We start from the raw sequence: 18,655 nt of genomic DNA, 5'->3' as shown, positions 1-18,655 counted from the left end.
GACAACCAGTTCTATTACAGCTTTCACCAGGATCATTACCTAGCTTTTCTCAGACTCCTCAAATCTGCATACATGCAGTAACACTGTGAAAGCTAAATAAAAAATAGTATGAGAACTGTATTAGGATATAGGAGGGCACCCAGGTTCCCCAGAAACAGATCTAAGAACCAATGTGTAAGGCTACTTTCACACTCGTGGCAGAGGATCCCGGCAGGCAGTTCCGTCGCCGGATCCTGATCCGTATGACAAATGCATTAAAATGTCAGATCCGTCTCGCCGGTGTCATCCGGAAAAAACGGATCCGGCATTTATTTTTTTCTCATTTTTGCAGTCTGAGCATACGCAGACCGCAATGCAGGATCCGTTTTGCCGGAACAATCGGGGCCGGATACGGCATTAATGCATGTCAATGGGAAAAAAATGCTGCATAATAATCCGGCATAACGGCAAGCGTTCCAGAATTTTGGACGAAGATAAAACCGCAGCATGGATTGCTCTCCATTCAGAATGCATTAGGATAAAACTGATCAGTTCTTTTCCGGCATTGAGCCTCTAGGACGGAACTCAATGCCGGAAAAAACTAACGCTAGTGTGAAAGTACTCTTATATGGGCATTTTAATTATAATTGCTATTGGTTCTTTCACTTTAATTTTTACTTGTTAGCGTACTATTAATTGTTTACCTTTTACTACAATAGTATTCTTTTTAATATAGTGAGTTACTATAACATATACAACATCCCTATTGTAAAGGCTACATTCCTGAGTGTTAGATAGCTTAGGAGGGTCCATTCAGTTAAAAAAGTTCTATGCACGAGACAAAGCTCTCAGTTCCACTGATGGCATCAATCAGGTAGGATGTTGTCGGACACTCTCTCTGTATGAGCATGGGGTGTCGACCATGTACCATTATTGAAGGAAGTATAAGTATATAAGAAACATACACATTTCTTTGTGAAATCAGTTGACATCCAAGTAAATCAGCATACATGAAAGTTTTGACATTGCAAATAATTTTCATAAATGCATACCAAGCAGTTCCATTTCTCTCAACACATACTGGTATAAACCACAAGTAATAGAAAAATAGTAATATAACTGGACAAGAACAGTCCTCGAATATGTATATGTAATATATAACAATTGAGTTACAATAGTCAAAAGACAAGACAAGACACAAGAGGGTAAAGGGGGGGGGGCTACCCAATGATCTCTGTGAATGTGTCCCAAGGCTGCTAAACTTTATGAAATTTGTCTGTAGTGTTATTGATAAGCGCGGTTAGGTGTTCCATTCGTCTAACATCCATGACACTGGAGATTAGGTCAGGCCGAGTCGGTATGTCCCGTCTTTTCCAGTATTTAGCTATAAGGCGTCTAGTTGCCGACAATATATGAAGCACTAAGTAGAGTACATGTTTCTTTAGTACTGTTGGAGGCATGTTCAGTAAAAACATATACGGGTCTAGTGAGAATTTTACATTAGTTAGTTGCAGAATAAGGTGTTGGGTTTCCCTCCATAGTGGGAATATAGCATGACAGTCCCAGAAAATGTGAAACAAAGACCCTGGACCAGAGCCACATCCCCAACATGTATTAGAAACAGTAGGATTCAAGTGTTTAAGCAACTGGGGTGTGTGATAGACCATGTACCATGTTGATAGCGTGTCTACGGGAGCCCACCCCATGTGTGATGTGGAGAGCCAGGTTAATTGATTGTCATTTACTACTACACTGTATGTGATTTGTTTGTATTTATCTTAAATATGTTTTAGCACACTTAACAAATTATTTTATTCAGTTAGCCTTGCTAAGCCTATTTTATTCTCATATGTTTGAATTCATGGTAAAACAACTAAGAAAATGGATAACATTAGTTGTATAAGAGTTATGCTAAATGTGTTGTCCCAGGCCAGTCTTTACAAATCTGTAAATTACAGGGGTAATGATTATATATGGAGGCACAAATAATGCCCATCATATGCCATATGGCAAAGGTAGCAATGCTGCTAGGGCAGAACATACATATCACAGGGGTACTACCATACGATAGCAAACTGAGTGCCTATGGATCCATAATCTGGACCTAAAGACACACTGTGTTTCAAAAAGCAAGGTCCATAGGCATGCAGTGTTAACCAGACCTGATTAAACCAGCAGAATTCAGAATCCAATGGGGGTTATTATACACCATTTAAGCTAGCCATACACAGAGTAATGTTGGCCAAACCTTTGATTTTTGGTAGGATCATCCAACCACTTAATGTGCATGGGAGAAAGACTGGACTGTTTGATTTCAACATGCCAAATCTTTTTGTTATCAGTCGAGATAAGCTGCCGCCAGAGGTGTTGCAGTGGCCTTCCACTCTCTCCCCATTGAAAACAGATGAATGCTTATAATGGGGTTGGGAAGGGTGGGAATATAGCTGTTGGCAGACAGCTAGCAAAAGTGTGTGTCCAGCCCTAGGTAAAACAAACCTCTCTCAACCATACTTTTGCTACTTGTGCATTTGGTACTGCTAAAAATACTAAGCGCTGACTAATTTCCTGATGTGTGCGGATACAACATTATCATCTGTAATAACTTACCACTATTCCTTTTATCGAAGCACATCGACCTAAATTCTATTGCTGGACAAGATTTATTTGATCAAGATTGTCTACAACAGGCAACCATGTTTTTCAAGTTTGCTGATCTGAGTGTTACCTAAGTCTGTTAGGATCTGCAAGCAGCATATGTACGTAGCGCTCCAGGGAATGTTCATTCAAAGCACATCGCAGCCAGGCGCGGCCCCTCCCTACATCAGTGGTTATGTTCTTCAAAGCGTAGAATCTCTGAAGTTCGTGCTTGTTAAGAATTTCTTTCACGTACACCCAAAATACTGGTTCTGCAAAAAATAATAAAAAAAATACATAAATAAGAATTTGTAGTAAACATTACAGTTCCACTTCAGGACAAGAGGACACAACTAAGAAAAATACATTTTCAAAGTGTGAATCCTCATTTTGTTCACTGGACAGGCAGCAGCTTCATTTTCCTGAAGCACGGGGGAAGCATTTGCCCAGAATGAAGCATACCTTTTGGGTAGGTTGTCTACTTTTTCCCAGAAGGGTACATCCACATGGTAAAATATTGAAAAAGTCCCTTTATTTCCTGAATTGTCAGGGAGATTAGCCATATAAAAGATCATTTCCATCAGAAAGGGATCTTTTTAAACACCTCAAAAAAAAATCAAAATCAATGCTGAATCCCCCACCGCCCCGATGGTCCTCAAGATTATTTTGGTTTCAGCCACTACAGCGATGATGTGTCAGACTGCCTCATGTGACCACTGACGCCAGTGACTGGCTGCAGCAAACAGGTACACTAGATAGTAACATCCTCTCTGGAAGTCAGCACAAGCAACCAAGATGATTGAAAGCACCAAAGCCTTCCTGGTTCCTGGGAAACTCTTTAAAACTCGATATTCATAGACATTAATTTTTAGAATTTTGGCCCTTTTTTGGCTTTTTTTCACCAGTCCTATGCCATTGAAAATTAAATGGGTTGGCTGCTCCTGGCTACGGTCTGATAGTGTAGATCCCATCTTTGGAAGCCACCTTGTCGCTGGTAGATCGACATGTGCACAAAGGGCTTCATATAGTAGGTATAGCAGTAACACAATTTACATTTATTCATGTTTCCAGTGTTTGGTGGTGTCTCTGCGCATGGCCGTGTGCGGCTACTTGTAGTCCTCGTTTGCTCTGACATCATACAATGTGGAAGTTCAGTGGGCAAGGACATGGATATATGAAAAATAACTACTATGTAAAATCCTTCTGCTATGTTCTTTTTCTGAGTGTACATTATTCGTACATTGCGAACACTTGCAATCAAATCGTTAATAGAGCTTTGCGATAATGAGCATTAGAAGAAGATGTGGTAGGAATCGTGAGGACTGCTAAACGGTAAAGCATAATGCGCTCTGGCTTGGTACATTAGCCAAATGACTAAATAAAATGCTGCTGCAACAAGCCATGCAAAGTGCACACGGAGGAACTGTCACAACATAATTAGGCGGAGTGGCGATAATAGCGGGTTACCTGTCTCTGTTTTACTGGAGAATCCTGCTGCCTGTTTGATGGCTGCTGCTGTTAATGCTAATCCTCTGCTTCTCTTCAAGCCATGCTGAAGAACAGCTTCAAACTGAGCGCACAGACAAATAACCCTGCAAAAAAACAAATGCATAATTACAGAAGGAACCTTAAACACGATGAAAAGGTGGAGGGGAAGAAACGTCGCAGTGTGTCACAGCGCAACGCCCTACAAGTCGGTATCATTACATCGCCGCTGACGCCATCATTTTCTTATTTCTGCATGAACTGAACGCGACCCATATTATTATCAGACGATTACGCTGACCCTCTACTTTCCGCGAGCTGTTTGCTGTTTTACTGTTTACGGTAATTGCGCCGTTTTTCTTGGCATCGCGGTGCTCCGTTCAATGCAGAGAAAATAATGGGCAGCAGAATAAAGCTAGGGATCCCTGCAGCCGCTTCCTCCACTTCGAAGAGTAATCTGCATTGACTCTGTAATTTATATTCACTTTTTGTATAGCTGTAGGAAGAGTACGAGCGGAAGCCCTTAACGGGCACTGTCCCAGAAATAAATATTAAATTACTGTATTATTTAGATCACAAAATGGAGCCACATTTCAACTGGAATCATGATAGAAATGTTGCTGTATCTAGATATTGCTGTTATATACTTATTATGGCGCCCCCTGGTGTTCTTCTGATTCCCTCTTAAAACGTCCACCTGCTGGTGAGAAGAAGCCACTTCCAGCATGTCAATTCTTATTAAAGGGGTTGCCCCCCTACAAACACTTGTCTGTTATACACAGGATATGTGACAAGAGCCTGATTGGCTGACACCCCCCCAATCACAATAAGGGGGGCCGGGCCCAGTGTTCCCCTCTGTTTGAATAGAGCGACAGACAGTTATGAATGCTACCACTCCATCAACTCCATGGGACCACATGATATAGCCGTGACTGCCGCTCCATTCAAGCCCCCAGTCTCATGATAGGTAGAGGCCCTACCGGTCAAACCTTGCAGATCAGACACTGTGGATAGGGGATAAGGTTTGGAAAGGGACTACGCCATTAACTGACAAGAATCACTACGTTGCCTGTGTACAAGAGGAAACTGGTGGTGGGACTTAGCTACTGAGCATGTGTGACCACCGCTGCTGGATACGTAAGGTGGACATTCAGAAAGGGAACAAATGAACATCAGGGGGCGCCATAACAGCAATATCTACACGCAGTAGCACATTTTTAAATGGTCCCAATTGAAAACTTGTTCTGTTTTGCCTAATCTGAGTCAACTAATATTTATTCCAGGGGTAACCCACTCAACCCCAGTTTCTGTGCACTGTTCTGCTCGTCTTCAATAGTCTATATTTCAACTACTCAATATTTTCTCACATCTCTGCTTGCTGTCAGTAAACAAAACCATTCACCTTTTACTACCCAAAGCTGAAAACCCACCCTAAGTTCACAGTTTAGATACAGATGTAGCTGTACAACCTATATATATATATATATAAATCTATATAAAAAGATATTTGAAACATATTGGGGATCATTTATTAAGCTGAAATATGCCCCTACTAGGCGTATTTCAGGCGCAGATTGCGGCAAAACACCTAGTTGTGCTGCAATCTGCGACCTCTCCCCACTCACTCCAGGTCTAAATAAGTGGACGTAGCCTTGGCAGGGAAGGGGACAGGCCGGAAGGCCCGTCTCATTTACCATTATCTACGACTGTTTCAGGCACAGAAAAGGGTCTACATGACTTACATTTAGAACTGGATGCGCCGAAGTTATGAAGAGGCCGGCGCCTCTTCATAGCTCCGGGGGATCAACCGCCAACTTAGGACTTTATTAAAGGGGTTTCCCCTGAAATGCCACCCCATAAGCCCGGGCCCCTTGCACAATGTACTTACCTCGCTCCCCGGGACCCACGTCACTTCTCATACCAGCATGGCCGCCACTGCTTCTCCCTGTGTGCAGATGAAAACATCCAGCATCTGTGGGGGAAGGGGGCAATGTGGGGGACAGCCAATTGTAGGCGGTGAGGGGGACAAGCCTCCCTAGGGTCACCCACGATGCAGCATGCTACTGGTTGCCAAAAAAAAATGCCCCCCTAACACCGGAGGTTTCCATCCGCGCCCCCAGGCAGAAGCAACGACAGCCATGCCAGTATGAGAAGAGACGCGGGTGCGGGGAGCGAGGCAAGTTCTACTCTAATCTATGACGCAAGTGGCATGTAACACCTGCAACACAACTTGCTGCAGAATTTGGCCACAGATTTCACCCCTGCATTAGGGTACAGTCTCACGTGGCGAAGCGCGCACACTGACAATGCCGTGCCTGCATGCAGTCCGCAAGGTTTTCATAAAATAAATGTTAGCTTTACCTGGAACTTTATCACTTATTGGTCTAAAGCAGGCATGCTCAACCTGCGGCCCTCCAGCTGTTGTAAAACTACAACTCCCATCATGCCCTGCTGTAGGCTGGTAGCTGTAGACTGTCGAGGCATGCTGGGAGTTGTAGTATTGTAACACCTGGAGGGCCGCAGGTTGGGCATCTCTGGTCTAAAGGCTATCTATCTCTATCTACTGACTGCATACACGGTCCCCATCATCAGTTGGATACCTCTGTATGATTAGCTAATCGGTGGGGGTCTACCAGTGACAAGGTGGCCTTCACAGATGGGACCTACACTAACTTCACATTTTGATCAAAAATATGCTCAAAGAGCTTCTCATTTTCATAAAGCGGCAATGCAAATTATATTTATTCCTATTTCTACGGTCTCACGCAGCGAAGCGCGCACACTGACAATGCCGAGCCTGCATGCAGTCCGCAAGGTTTTCATAAAATAAATGTTACTGGTCACGCTTTTACCTGCTAAACCCTGCGGCCATTCCTAATCAATGTCTTTTTTTTTCCCTATTACTTTTATTTCTAAAAGACTGGGCTGTCTTGCTCAGGCTATGGGACAATTTGTGCACGAAGGCAGATGCTGCGCTTTCGTAACACAAGAGGCAACACGGTACGAGATGTTATGAACGCGTTACACTGTGTATCTGTGCTAGCTATCAGGAGCAACGACGCGTGATGTACGCTGCAGGCACAACGCTGTCATCAGCCGCACATTATCAACACCTAGTTTTCTGCTGGAAAAAATGTACATCAGGTTCAAGTTAGCCTACAGGAAATGTTCTGCTACGGTGAGAAAACAAGGGATGAATCGTGGAGTGTTACTGTCCACTAAAAAGACAGAAAAGAACACCAAATGCTAGAATAAGGTTCTGTTCACACGTTAAAGAAGCACTCTGTTTTTGTTTTTTTGTATCTTACATATATTACTAACTCACCACCAGTATTCTAGCAGCGTAATCATTTATACCCAAACTCAGTTCTCATTTGCTTCTATGCATTTTTAACCTTTTCGCTATGGGACCCTGGTCAGGTGGTCCCAAGTCTGACCACCAGTCGAGAGCTTGCTCTAATGTGTAAACGGTACTCAGTCTCTCCCTGTGACTGACTTCCTGTGAACTACAGGATGACATCATCACCAACCAAATCCCTCCTAGCAGCTCTTAGGCCCCTCCCCTCTGTATTTTGTTAAAAATATGATGTCTCCCCTATCTAAGGACCAGGAGTGCAGATCTTGTATATAGTAGGTGAGTATACACAGTGATTAGCTGCAGTTATATAAACCTCCTGCCTGTACTATCTGTGTGTGCCGATTCTCCAGTGCAGTTCCGTGAGATATAGCTTTACACTGCCTCCTGCAGCTGACAGGGGAGAGTGACGACAGGAGAGAGGGCAGACAGGCTCAAGCTGCATTTCATAGTAAAACATGGAGACCCTGCAGTGAGAGGGGACAGCAGTTCTGTGTCACTGATCTGTCATGACTGGGAAGACTTCACCCTTTCTGTCTCTGCAAAGCCAAGCATGATGGGAAATATAGGATTCATTAGGAAAATCATATCTGAGAGAAGAAAGAATCAAGATGGAGGACAACCCACAAATGTCACATCAAATAAAACAGGTATAAACAAACAATGCACACACAAGAGACTCTATCTAACTCTCCAGTAATTACCATTTCTGCATTATATAGGCAAAGAACAAAAAATCCCACAATGCTCCTTTAAGGGATCGGTCAGACCCCTCAGTCGCAGATTCTGTCATCTGACAGAAAACGTAGTGGTGCTGAACGCAGTGCAATTTTTCACATTAAAATTACAGATGGCAAAACGGAACCTGATGGACTCTATTATACGTCAGTGGGTAAATTGGCGCAAAAGAAGATATATATGCAACAAATTTTGTCGCAAGTGGCGTTTACAAAGTTGCAAACATGGAGCATGCTACTTTTTTTTACGCCAGGAAATGTTAAATTCCCCCCCCAACATGTGTAGAGTATATCTGTATACAGAATGCAGTACAAGGCAGCACAGAGATTCACAGGATGATTACAAATGGAGGAGAGGCAACCAGAGGTGGCAGGGATTAGCAGGACTCCCATAGAAGTGAACAGGAGTTATGGAAACAGTGAAGTAGCATAAGCTAGATATCCTGTAAAGCGCACAGCCCCAAGATGAAATGACTGTAGACTACAAAAGACATACCGGCTATCGGAATCTGAAGCAATCTCCTTTCGTCCTCCAAATCGAATTTGGCACTGGAAATAAAAGATAGGAAGATTACTAATAAAAATATTCATCTCAAGATTCACTCAAAGGAGTAACAACACCGCCATGTACGATAGGTGCCCCAAAACATAATCATACCTTCCCTGTGAAGATCTGGTCCTCTAACCCTAAGAAATGTTTCTAAATCAGGTTTTTGGTGCACAGTGGGCGGGGCCACTCAATTCAGTGCACCTGGTCATCCCTGCGTCATCACTACCAGCTCTGAGCTCTCAGGGACTGTCAATTAAACAGGAGAGCGAGGTGCTGGGCAGCGGTACTGCCACCAGACAGGCCCTGCCCAAAGAGCACTGAAAAATAAAAAAAAAGCATTTCTCAGAATTAAATGACCAGATTTTCAAAAAATAATTGCAGAAACATGAGAATGCTATGGATTTCCAAATGAGTTTGCAGCAACATTGAAGAGAGCTCTGCATCTGAATTATTTCACCATGTGTGGAGATGGACCAGCATGGACGTGCCGCTCTGGGGACACGTCATAGTTGTAGTGGCGCACGTGACCCTGTCCATGCTGAGCGTTCACATACTGAACCGAATCCCAGTTAAGCTGAGCTGTGTAATGGGCATGTAGTAGAGCTGTGTATGTAATGGGCATATACTACAGCTGTGTATGTAATGGGCATGTAGTAGAGCTGTGTATGTAATGGGCATATACTACAGCTGTGTATGTAATGGGCATGTAGTAGAGCTGTGTATGTAATGTGCATATACTACAGCTGGGTATGTAATGTGTATATACTACAGCTGTGTATGTAATGTGCATATACTACAGCTGTGTGTGTAAGGTGCATATACTACAGCTGTGTGTGTAAGGTGCATATACTACAGCTGTGTGTGTAAGGTGCATATACTACAGCTGTGTGTGTAATGTGCATATACTACAGCTGTGTGTGTAATGTGCATATACTACAGCTGTGTATGTAATGTGTATATACTACAGCTGTGTATGTAATGTGTATATACTACAGCTGTGTATGTAATGTGTATATACTACAGCTGTGTATGTAATGTGCATATACTACAGCTGTGTATGTAATGTGTATATACTACAGCTGTGTATGTAATGTGTATATACTACAGCTGTGTATGTAATGTGTATATACTACAGCTGTGTATGTAATGTGTATGTAATGTGCATATACTACAGCTGTGTATGTAATGTGTATATACTACAGCTGTGTATGTAATGTGTATATACTACAGCTGTGTATGTAATGTGCATATACTACAGCTGTGTATGTAATGTGTATATACTACAGCTGTGTATGTAATGTGCATATACTACAGCTGTGTATGTAATGTGTATGTAATGTGTATATACTACAGCTGTGTATGTAATGTGCATATACTACAGCTGTGTATGTAATGTGTATATACTACAGCTGTGTATGTAATGTGCATATACTACAGCTGTGTATGTAATGTGTATATACTACAGCTGTGTATGTAATGTGTATGTAATGTGCATATACTACAGCTGTGTATGTAATGTGTATATACTACAGCTGTGTATGTAATGTGTATATACTACAGCTGTGTGTGTAATGTGCATATACTACAGCTGTGTATGTAATGTGCATATACTACAGCTGTGTATGTAATGTGTATATACTACAGCTGTGTATGTAATGTGCATATACTACAGCTGTGTATGTAATGTGCATATACTACAGCTGTGTATGTAATGTGCATATACTACAGCTGTGTGTGTAATGTGCATATACTTCAGCTGTGTATGTAATGTGTATATAGTAAAGCTATCTATGTAATGATCATGTAGTAGGGCTGTGTATGTAATGTGCATACAGCAGAGATAATTGTGTAATGGGCATGTAGCAGAGCTACATATTGAGCTTTGTTTTTAGTAAGGAGGCTGCTGAGCCATTTGCTGCACGACTGAGACCACTGTGGAGGACGCCTGTACAGTGGGGCCGCCATCTTCACCAATACTGCCAGGGGAGTGGCAGCCTGGTGTGGTAAGCAGCCTCTTGTAAGAGGTGCTGTGAGCAGTGTGGGCACTGGTAGATCTATAAGCCCCTGGGTGGGGTGACAGCAGGAATTGGGGATTTAGAGCCAAATAATCACAGAATAGTATTGGGAGCGCTGTTTATGGCTCTGTTATGGGGGCACTACATACGGAATCACCACGTCTGACTCTAAAATGAGGCAACTGCATATGAAAGCACTGTGTTATGGCAGTGTTATGTTGGCACTGTGTTATGGCAGTGTTATGTGGGCACTGTGTATGGCAGTGTTATGTGGGCACTGTGTATGGCAGTGTTATGTGGGCACTGTGTATGGCAGTGTTATGTGGGCACTGTGTATGGCAGTGTTATGTGGGCACTGTGTATGGCAACACTGGTCTAATGTTTAGTGTAAAATTGTCCAAATTTGCTATTTATGCATGGAAGACAATATAGTGTAGACTAGTAACGGCTTCCCTGAGTAACTAGCAACCTGGTAACCTTACATAGGCCTATGTATTATTTAATTATATATACATATTTACTGCAAAATTCGTACTCCTCCTCAGCTAAAAATACTCCTCAGGAAAGTGCATTTGTACTATTCTGGAAAAAATGTAGTGCGACCTCTGCTCCTCATATTCACGGCACTCTCAAAAGAGCGAATGCAGATTTAGTTTAAGCATAAAGATATAAAATATTCTGGGCCATCTCTTCTGTCTCATCACTGGTTGTGACTGCTCCCTACAGCTCTGCCGCCTCATATTGGCTTCCGTGTATAATACAAGTCTATCACAGGCTCATCAGGGGAGCTGATTTCTATTACAGTAAGGGGGCATTCTCATGACCGCAGATCCGCAAAACACCGACACTGGCCGTGTGCACCCCGCACTGCGTCGCAGACCTATTGACTTCAATAAGTCCACAATACACATGTTGAAGCCCTTCCATGTGCTTCCAGGTCCGTGTGGCCACACCGCAAGAGATAGGACATGTCCCATCTTTGGCTGCAATATGCATATTGTTGACCCACTGAGGTCAATAGGTCCGTACTGTATTGTGGGGCGCACATGGCGGTATCTGTATTTTGCGTATGTTTCATTTCATTTCCGCAGACACACTGAAGGGAACGAGCCTTAGCAGGGGGAAGCCTGGAGGGTCGCTTTTTGTAGAAAATGTACGCTATGTTATTATAAAGCTTACTTATCACAAGAATACAGAGTATATTGGGGGAGATTTATCAAAGGCTGGCGTTTTATGCTGCTCTTTAAAGTATTCTGCACGAAGGATGCGCCTTATTTATGGCATGGCGTAGGCCTCATCATAAATTTGGCCCATCCTCTGCCAATCCGTGTGCCAGAATGACTGCCGCAAATGAAGATAAATGTGCGGAGAACGCTGGCCCCACCCATTCGCTCACCACACCCCTCCCCTTTTCCGAGAAAGCGACAAGGGCGGAAGTTGTGAGAAAATTTGTCGCATGTAGGGTTTAAAGCCAGAAAAGTGGCGCAGGGAGATGATTAACCTCCTCCGTCGTACCTGCTTTACGGCATCCAGTAGACGCTCCATGAGAAACTGTCTTTTCAAGTCATTGTTCTGTAACCCTGCAATGGAATAAAGCACCGACATCATTAAGAGATGTACACAGAGGGACTCTACATCGAAAATACTTTACGCGTCTTATTTCATACTATTCCTAGCTACGGTAGTGATCCTGGAATCTAAATGTAGAATTTAAGACCTCACACCCTTTCTTCTACAGATATTACCCATTCCCAGGTGTATTGCTACCTGTATACTACAAGCCAAGATAAGAACCTCTGTAATAGATCTCCACTTGTCGATGAGTTATCAGCTGACTAAGAGATCAGGTAACAGCTGAAGCCCCTAGAAATCTATACAGAGGGTAGATGGGTAGAAGAAGGGGAGAGCTGCTGGAGACAGACAGGGTCAGGGACACACAGAGACATTGCTAACGCTTTCCATCTCACCCCAGTTCTAGATTCACAGCTACACTGCTCAGTATTGCTGTGTAGTTTCTCCACAATGCTGCTTCTGAGGGTGTGATAGAAAAATAGAGGAGCAGAATATGGGGGACATCAAGCAGTGTCCACCCATTAGCTCAGGAAAACGGACAATTACTGGTGATAAATGCAGGATACATACAAGTCACAACTATTCCTTGTGTGCCCTAATCTTAAAAGTCACACTTTAACCCTCTTCAGAACCTCTTCTCCGCCTGCAAAGCACCACTGTAGCAGCTTTCACCTCCAGACAATTGATGGAGAGCCTGAACTAGAGACCCCCTTCACTTAGAGAACCAAATTTTAAATAACATTTGTAAACTAGACCATTCCTTTAAAGACAACCTGTCACCTCTCCTGACATGTTTTAGTAACTATTTGCATTCCCCCACCTAATAATAAACCTGGACCATTTTTCTTACATTATTATGTTGTGCCATTCCTCTGTTATTCCAACTACAAATTTATGAATAAATGTACAACTGAGTGATACTTGAGAGGGTTAGGCCCGTTTCACACTGGTGTTACTCGTTCCGGCGGGGGAACAACCTGCTGGATCCGTAACTACCATGTACAGCCCAGTGGTCCAGATGGCGACCAAAATGGTCGCCAACGCAACCAGGAATTTGTAAATGGCGATAAGACTTTTAAGGCTACTTTCGGCAGAGCGATCCGGCAAGCAGTTCCGTCGCCGGAACTGCCTGCCGGATCCGGCAAAACGTATGCCAACTGATGGCATTAGTAAGACTGATCAGGATCCTGGTCAGTCTTAAAAATGCCTGATCAGTCAGAAAAATGCATTGAAATGCCGGATCCGTCTTTCCGATGTCATCCGGCAAAACGGATCCGGCATTTATTTCTTTCACCTTTTTTTTGGTCTGCACATGCGCAGACCGGAAGGACGGATCCGGTATTTTGAATGCCGGATCCGGCACTAATATATTCCTATGGAAAAAAAATGGCATTCAGGCAAGTCTTCTGTTTTTTTGGCCGGAGATAAAACCGTAGCATGCAGATTAGAGGTAAAAACAAAAGTGAGAGACCGGTTTTTACTTTTATTACACCCCAATGGCTCCTCTTATTAAAAATGACATTTAAAACAACTGGCATGTATTGGCCCAGGATGAGTCCTTAAAGGAGAAAACCCCAATTTAATCCCATTTAGGAGGAGTAGAACTATTGAGGATTTTGTAGTAAGAAGTCGCTTCCAAGAAGAGGACCTGAAATGGCTAGGGAACTATACCCCACCAAGGTCATTTTTGTTGTGGGCATTGCTCCATGTGTCGATTTATTTGCAGACATAAGTATCTTAAGATAGGAGGGGTTGAACATGTAGTGAGACACGTCATATTCTGTAAGACACAATTTGTGGTATATGTCATTTTTTGCCATTGTGGTAGATTTTATATAGGAAAAACCATAAGATGTCTGCCTGTGAGATTTAGGGGACGTAGGAGGTCCATAGAGACAAGAATAAGAGCATCTAGATTGACAGAACATGTACGTGAAGCACACGAAGGGAGAAATGATGTAGTGACATGTGCAGGAATAGAGAGAGTCCAAGTCCCAGATCGTGGTGGGGACAGAAACCGTATCCTATTACAAAGAGAAGCTTCATGGATTATCAAGACAAGGGCAATGGGTCATTTGGGGTTAAATGATAACAATGATTTAGCAGTATTTGTATCATTTTGCTTTTGTACTCATTTTGAGTAGGCTTAAGGGTATTTTATGTGTATGCGCCAGCGTCGTCGCGTTGAGGCCTGAGGAAGCGAGAAACGGCTGTTGTCTTTTGCTGTTCTGTACCCGCATCCACCGTGTTTTAATGGATCAATAAAAGCTGCAGAAAGAATACTGGCGAGTGCCGCTGTTTCTTTTATCTACATGTTGATTCAAGAGTTGAAGCTGTGGGCCAGCTGAGCACCGCCGGAGATCACAAAAAAATGTATGCAGGATCAGTGATTGCCAGTTCGCAGTGTTCGCCAGTGAACACATGCGGGCGGCCATCTTGACTCACCCGTCCGGCGATGCTCAGGTGATCCCTTACCTGTGCCGCGAGCCGGTCTGAAATCAAATGCGGTCACCGGGAGCAGGCAGTTCCGAGAACAGCCCGATGAAGGCCCCCGGCGGCTGTTCTCGGAACTGCCTGCTCCCGGTGACCGCATTTGATTTCAGACCGGCTCGCGGCACAGGCACAGGTAAGGGCTTACCTGTGCATCGCGGACGGGTGAGTCAAGATGGCAGCCCGCATGTGTTCGCTGGCGAACACTGCGAACTGGCCATCACTGTGCAGGATTAGTCCCCATATGTATATGGCCCACTCTGGGCAGTGCAGACCGCCTTTCTACATATTTGAGACTTTTAAGTCTTATCGCCATTTGAACTTGTCCCACCGCCGCGCTGCAGCTTTAAGGAAAAAAATAAACTTTCTTCAGCAGACGCACCACGCTGGGCACGTCTGTTAGAAGAGCCAATCCCCTGACATCCAGCAAGGACGGCAAGCTTGTGAGTACACAAGTACACAATACTTCCTAAACATTTCGGCATCCACATAGTAAGTTGGGGAGTCTGACTGACCATAGCTGGTATGTTATCATGAGGCCCCTGTGCTGCTCCCCCTCCCCTGGCTTCCTCCCTTTACGGCACACTTACTTGCCTCCTTCTTGCGGAGACAACGCGGAGGCAGGATCACAGGAGACTCACCGAAGATCAGGCAGAAGGAACCATAAAGTACTAAAGCACCACAGGGAACACTGAAGGGCTGAACCAAGAACAAGAGAGGAAGGAGGTATACACAGACAGATGGTTGGACACATAAGGAAACAATAAACCTTCCCTTTATTATATATTCCCTTTTAGGTCCCTTTTACACGAGCGAGGTCCAAGCATTAAACTCGCAGCGGGTGTCAGGTAGAACACCTGTCCTGACCTCCCAGCACTAGCATTATATTGAATTATGATGCTATGTAACCCTTACAGTGCTCCAGACTAAAAAAAAATACCTAGTAGCCATTGGCTCATGAACTGAAAAATTTAGGAGCCAAATTAAATTTTTAGCCGCCAAATCAAAACCGAATCAAAATGTTGGTATCATGACAACGCTACGCCGATCAGATCGGCGTAGGGTTGTTTCGATACCAAAATTTTGATTCGCTTTCGTCACTCCGTCACCATAAAAAAGTATTGCGATACTTAATACCGCGAAAAAGAAAAAAAAAAAGCCGCGTGCATTTCGCATTTTATGAAACGTTCGGCCCATAATAGAACAGTCCTATCCTATTTTTTGGGGTGACAAGGTGACAAAAAAATGGGGAATGCTCACCGCATAGGAGATATTTTTTTAATAATTTAATAGTTTGGACTTTTCGGACGCATCGCTATGTAATATGTTTATTTATTTATTGTTTATATATTTTATATGTAAAATGTGGAAAGGGGGGATTTAAACTTAATATTTTAGGGTACTTTCACACTAGCCGTTTTCATTTCCGGCACTGAGTTCCGTCCTAGGGGCTCTATACCAGAAAATAACTGATCAGGCATATCCCCATACATTCTGAATGGAGAGCAATCCGTTCAGGATGCATCAGGATGTCTTCAGTTCAGTCATTTTGACTGATCAGGCAAAAGATAAAACCGCAGCATGCTACGGTTTTATCTCCGGCCCAAAAAACTGAAGATTTGCCTGAATGCCGGATCCGGCATTTTTCCCCATAGGAATGTATTAGTGCCAGATCCGGCATTCAAAATACCGGAATGCAGGATCCGTCCTTCCGGTCTGCGCATGCGCAGACCGGTAAAAATGTGGAAAAAGATACAAGACGGATCCGTCTGTCCGCATGACAAGCGGAGAGATGGATTCGTTCTTGCAATGCATTTGTGAGATTGATCCGCATCCGGATGCGTCTCACAAATGCTTTCAGTCACATCCAGATCAACGGATCTGGCAGGCAGTTCTGACAACGGAACTGCTTGCCAGATCACACTGCCGCAAGTGTGAAAGTAGCCTTAGTGTTTGTGTTTTTTTTTTACTTACTATTAGCCCCCTTAAACCCTTGTCCTATTCACCCCTAGGCCCCTTTCACATGAGCGAGATTTCTGCGCGAGTGCAATGCTTGAAGTGAACGCATTGCACCCGCACTGAATCCGGACCCATTCGCTTCAATAGGGCTGTGCACATGAGCGGTGATTTTCACGCATCACTTGTGTGTTGCGTGAAAATTGCAGTATGCTCTATGTTGTGCGTTTTTCACGCAACGCAGGCCCAATAGAAGATAATGCGGATGCGGTGCGATTTTCACGCATGGTTGCTAGGATGAAAGTCTATTCACTGTATTATTTTCCCTTATAACATGGTTATAAGGGAAAATACTAGCATTTTTTAAAACAGAATGCATAGTAGAAGGTCAATATAATGAACATTATATACACCCCAGTAAAATAAACATTGGTGGCGCAGTGTGGCCCCCCCCCAACACTCCAGTATAATAAACATTGGTGGCGCTGTGCGCTCCCCCCCCCCCCCCCCCCCAACACCCCAGTATAATAAACATTGGTGGCGCAGTGGGAAGTGCCAATGAGGGTTATTAAAAAAAAAAAAAAAATCCCCTCCTCCAATTGATCGCGCAGCTGCCGGTCTCCTGTTCTTTCTTCAGGACCTGTGGTGACGTCACTGAGCTCATCACATGGTCCATTACCATGGTGATGGATCATGTGATGTACCATGTGATGAGCTCAGTGATGTCACCACAGGTCCTTTGACAGGTCCTGAAGAAAGAACAAGAGACCGGCTGCTACGCGATCAATTGGAGGAGGTGAGTTAATATTTTTTTTTTTTTTAACCCTCATTGGCACTTCCCACTGCGCCACCAATGTTTAATATACTGGGGTGTTGGGGGGGGGGGGGGCACTGCGCCACCAATGTTCATTATACTGGGGGGGGGCCGCGCACTGCGCCACCAATGAAGATAACTGACCTGTCATCTTCATTGGTGGTGCAGTGGTCACAGCCCCTCCCCTCCTCCTCCTCCTCCCGACTCTCTTCTTACTGGCAGCGGCGGCAGCAGCACAGGGGGAGGGAGAAACTCCTTCTCCACTGCGCTCTGCGCTGCTGAGAAGAACATCGGCTGTATTCAACGGCAGAGCTGCGGCGGCGGGTCTAGTCGCAAATGGCGACAAGACTAAAAAGTCTTGTCGCCATTTCTAATTTCTAAGTCGCATTGGCGACCATTTTGGTCGCCATCTAGAGCCCTGCCTTAGAGTTCTGGAGTGTATTGGATAACACTGACAGCATTATGTCAGTGTCATCTAATACATTCCAGAACTGTAAGGGTTACATAGCATCATAAATCAGTATAATGCTATGCGACCCCAGCAGTGCTGGAAGTTCAGATACGCGATGGTAGGCGTGGAAAGGTATTTTGTTTGTTTTTTATTCCCCAAAGAAAGAGTTAACGGCGTTCTCTGGGCTTTTAATATTGATGACCTATCTTCAGGATAGGTCATAAATATCAGATCGGCGGGGGTCCGATACCCGGCTCAGCTGTATGAGGAGACGGCGCGCGCAGTGTGCAAGTGCCACCTCCCGTATCTCTTCATGAGCGCTGCTGATTTGCCATAGACATAGCAGCAGCGAGCATGACAGGTCATCAATATTAAAAGCCCAGAAAACTGCTTTAATAAAAGTCGATCAATAAATTATATATATGCCCCAGGATGGTACTACTGAAAAGTAGAATCTCATGTGAACGAAGGTTTATCTGCCCAAAACAGAATTAAATCAAAAGTATGCAATTAATTCATATTTCTACACTGGAGGATCTAAGGCCTCATGCACACGACCGTTGCGTTCCGTTCCACAAAATGGGGTTCCGTTGTTCCGTGATCCGTTTTTGTTTCCG

General features: G+C 43.9%; 1 protein-coding gene across 1 annotated transcript in view; it reads right to left on the bottom strand.

Annotated features, from left to right (window-relative positions):
• SNX29 (sorting nexin 29) overlaps nt 1-18,655 on the bottom strand; it is a 581,792-nt gene that overhangs the window by 518,793 nt on the left and 44,344 nt on the right. Inside the window, exons 2-5 of the mRNA XM_040441656.1 lie at nt 12,271-12,335; nt 8,687-8,739; nt 4,081-4,205; nt 2,705-2,885 (exon numbers count right to left, since the gene is read on the bottom strand). Of these exons, the coding sequence (XP_040297590.1) occupies nt 2,705-2,885; nt 4,081-4,205; nt 8,687-8,739; nt 12,271-12,335 (424 nt within the window). The remainder of the gene's footprint in view (nt 1-2,704; nt 2,886-4,080; nt 4,206-8,686; nt 8,740-12,270; nt 12,336-18,655) is intronic.

This window comes from Bufo bufo, chromosome 7 (assembly GCF_905171765.1).
Source record: "Bufo bufo chromosome 7, aBufBuf1.1, whole genome shotgun sequence".
In the NCBI taxonomy this organism is placed as follows: domain Eukaryota; kingdom Metazoa; phylum Chordata; class Amphibia; order Anura; family Bufonidae; genus Bufo; species Bufo bufo.
Note: the sequence above shows the minus strand (reverse complement) of the source record. Positions and strands in the feature narration are given on the sequence as shown.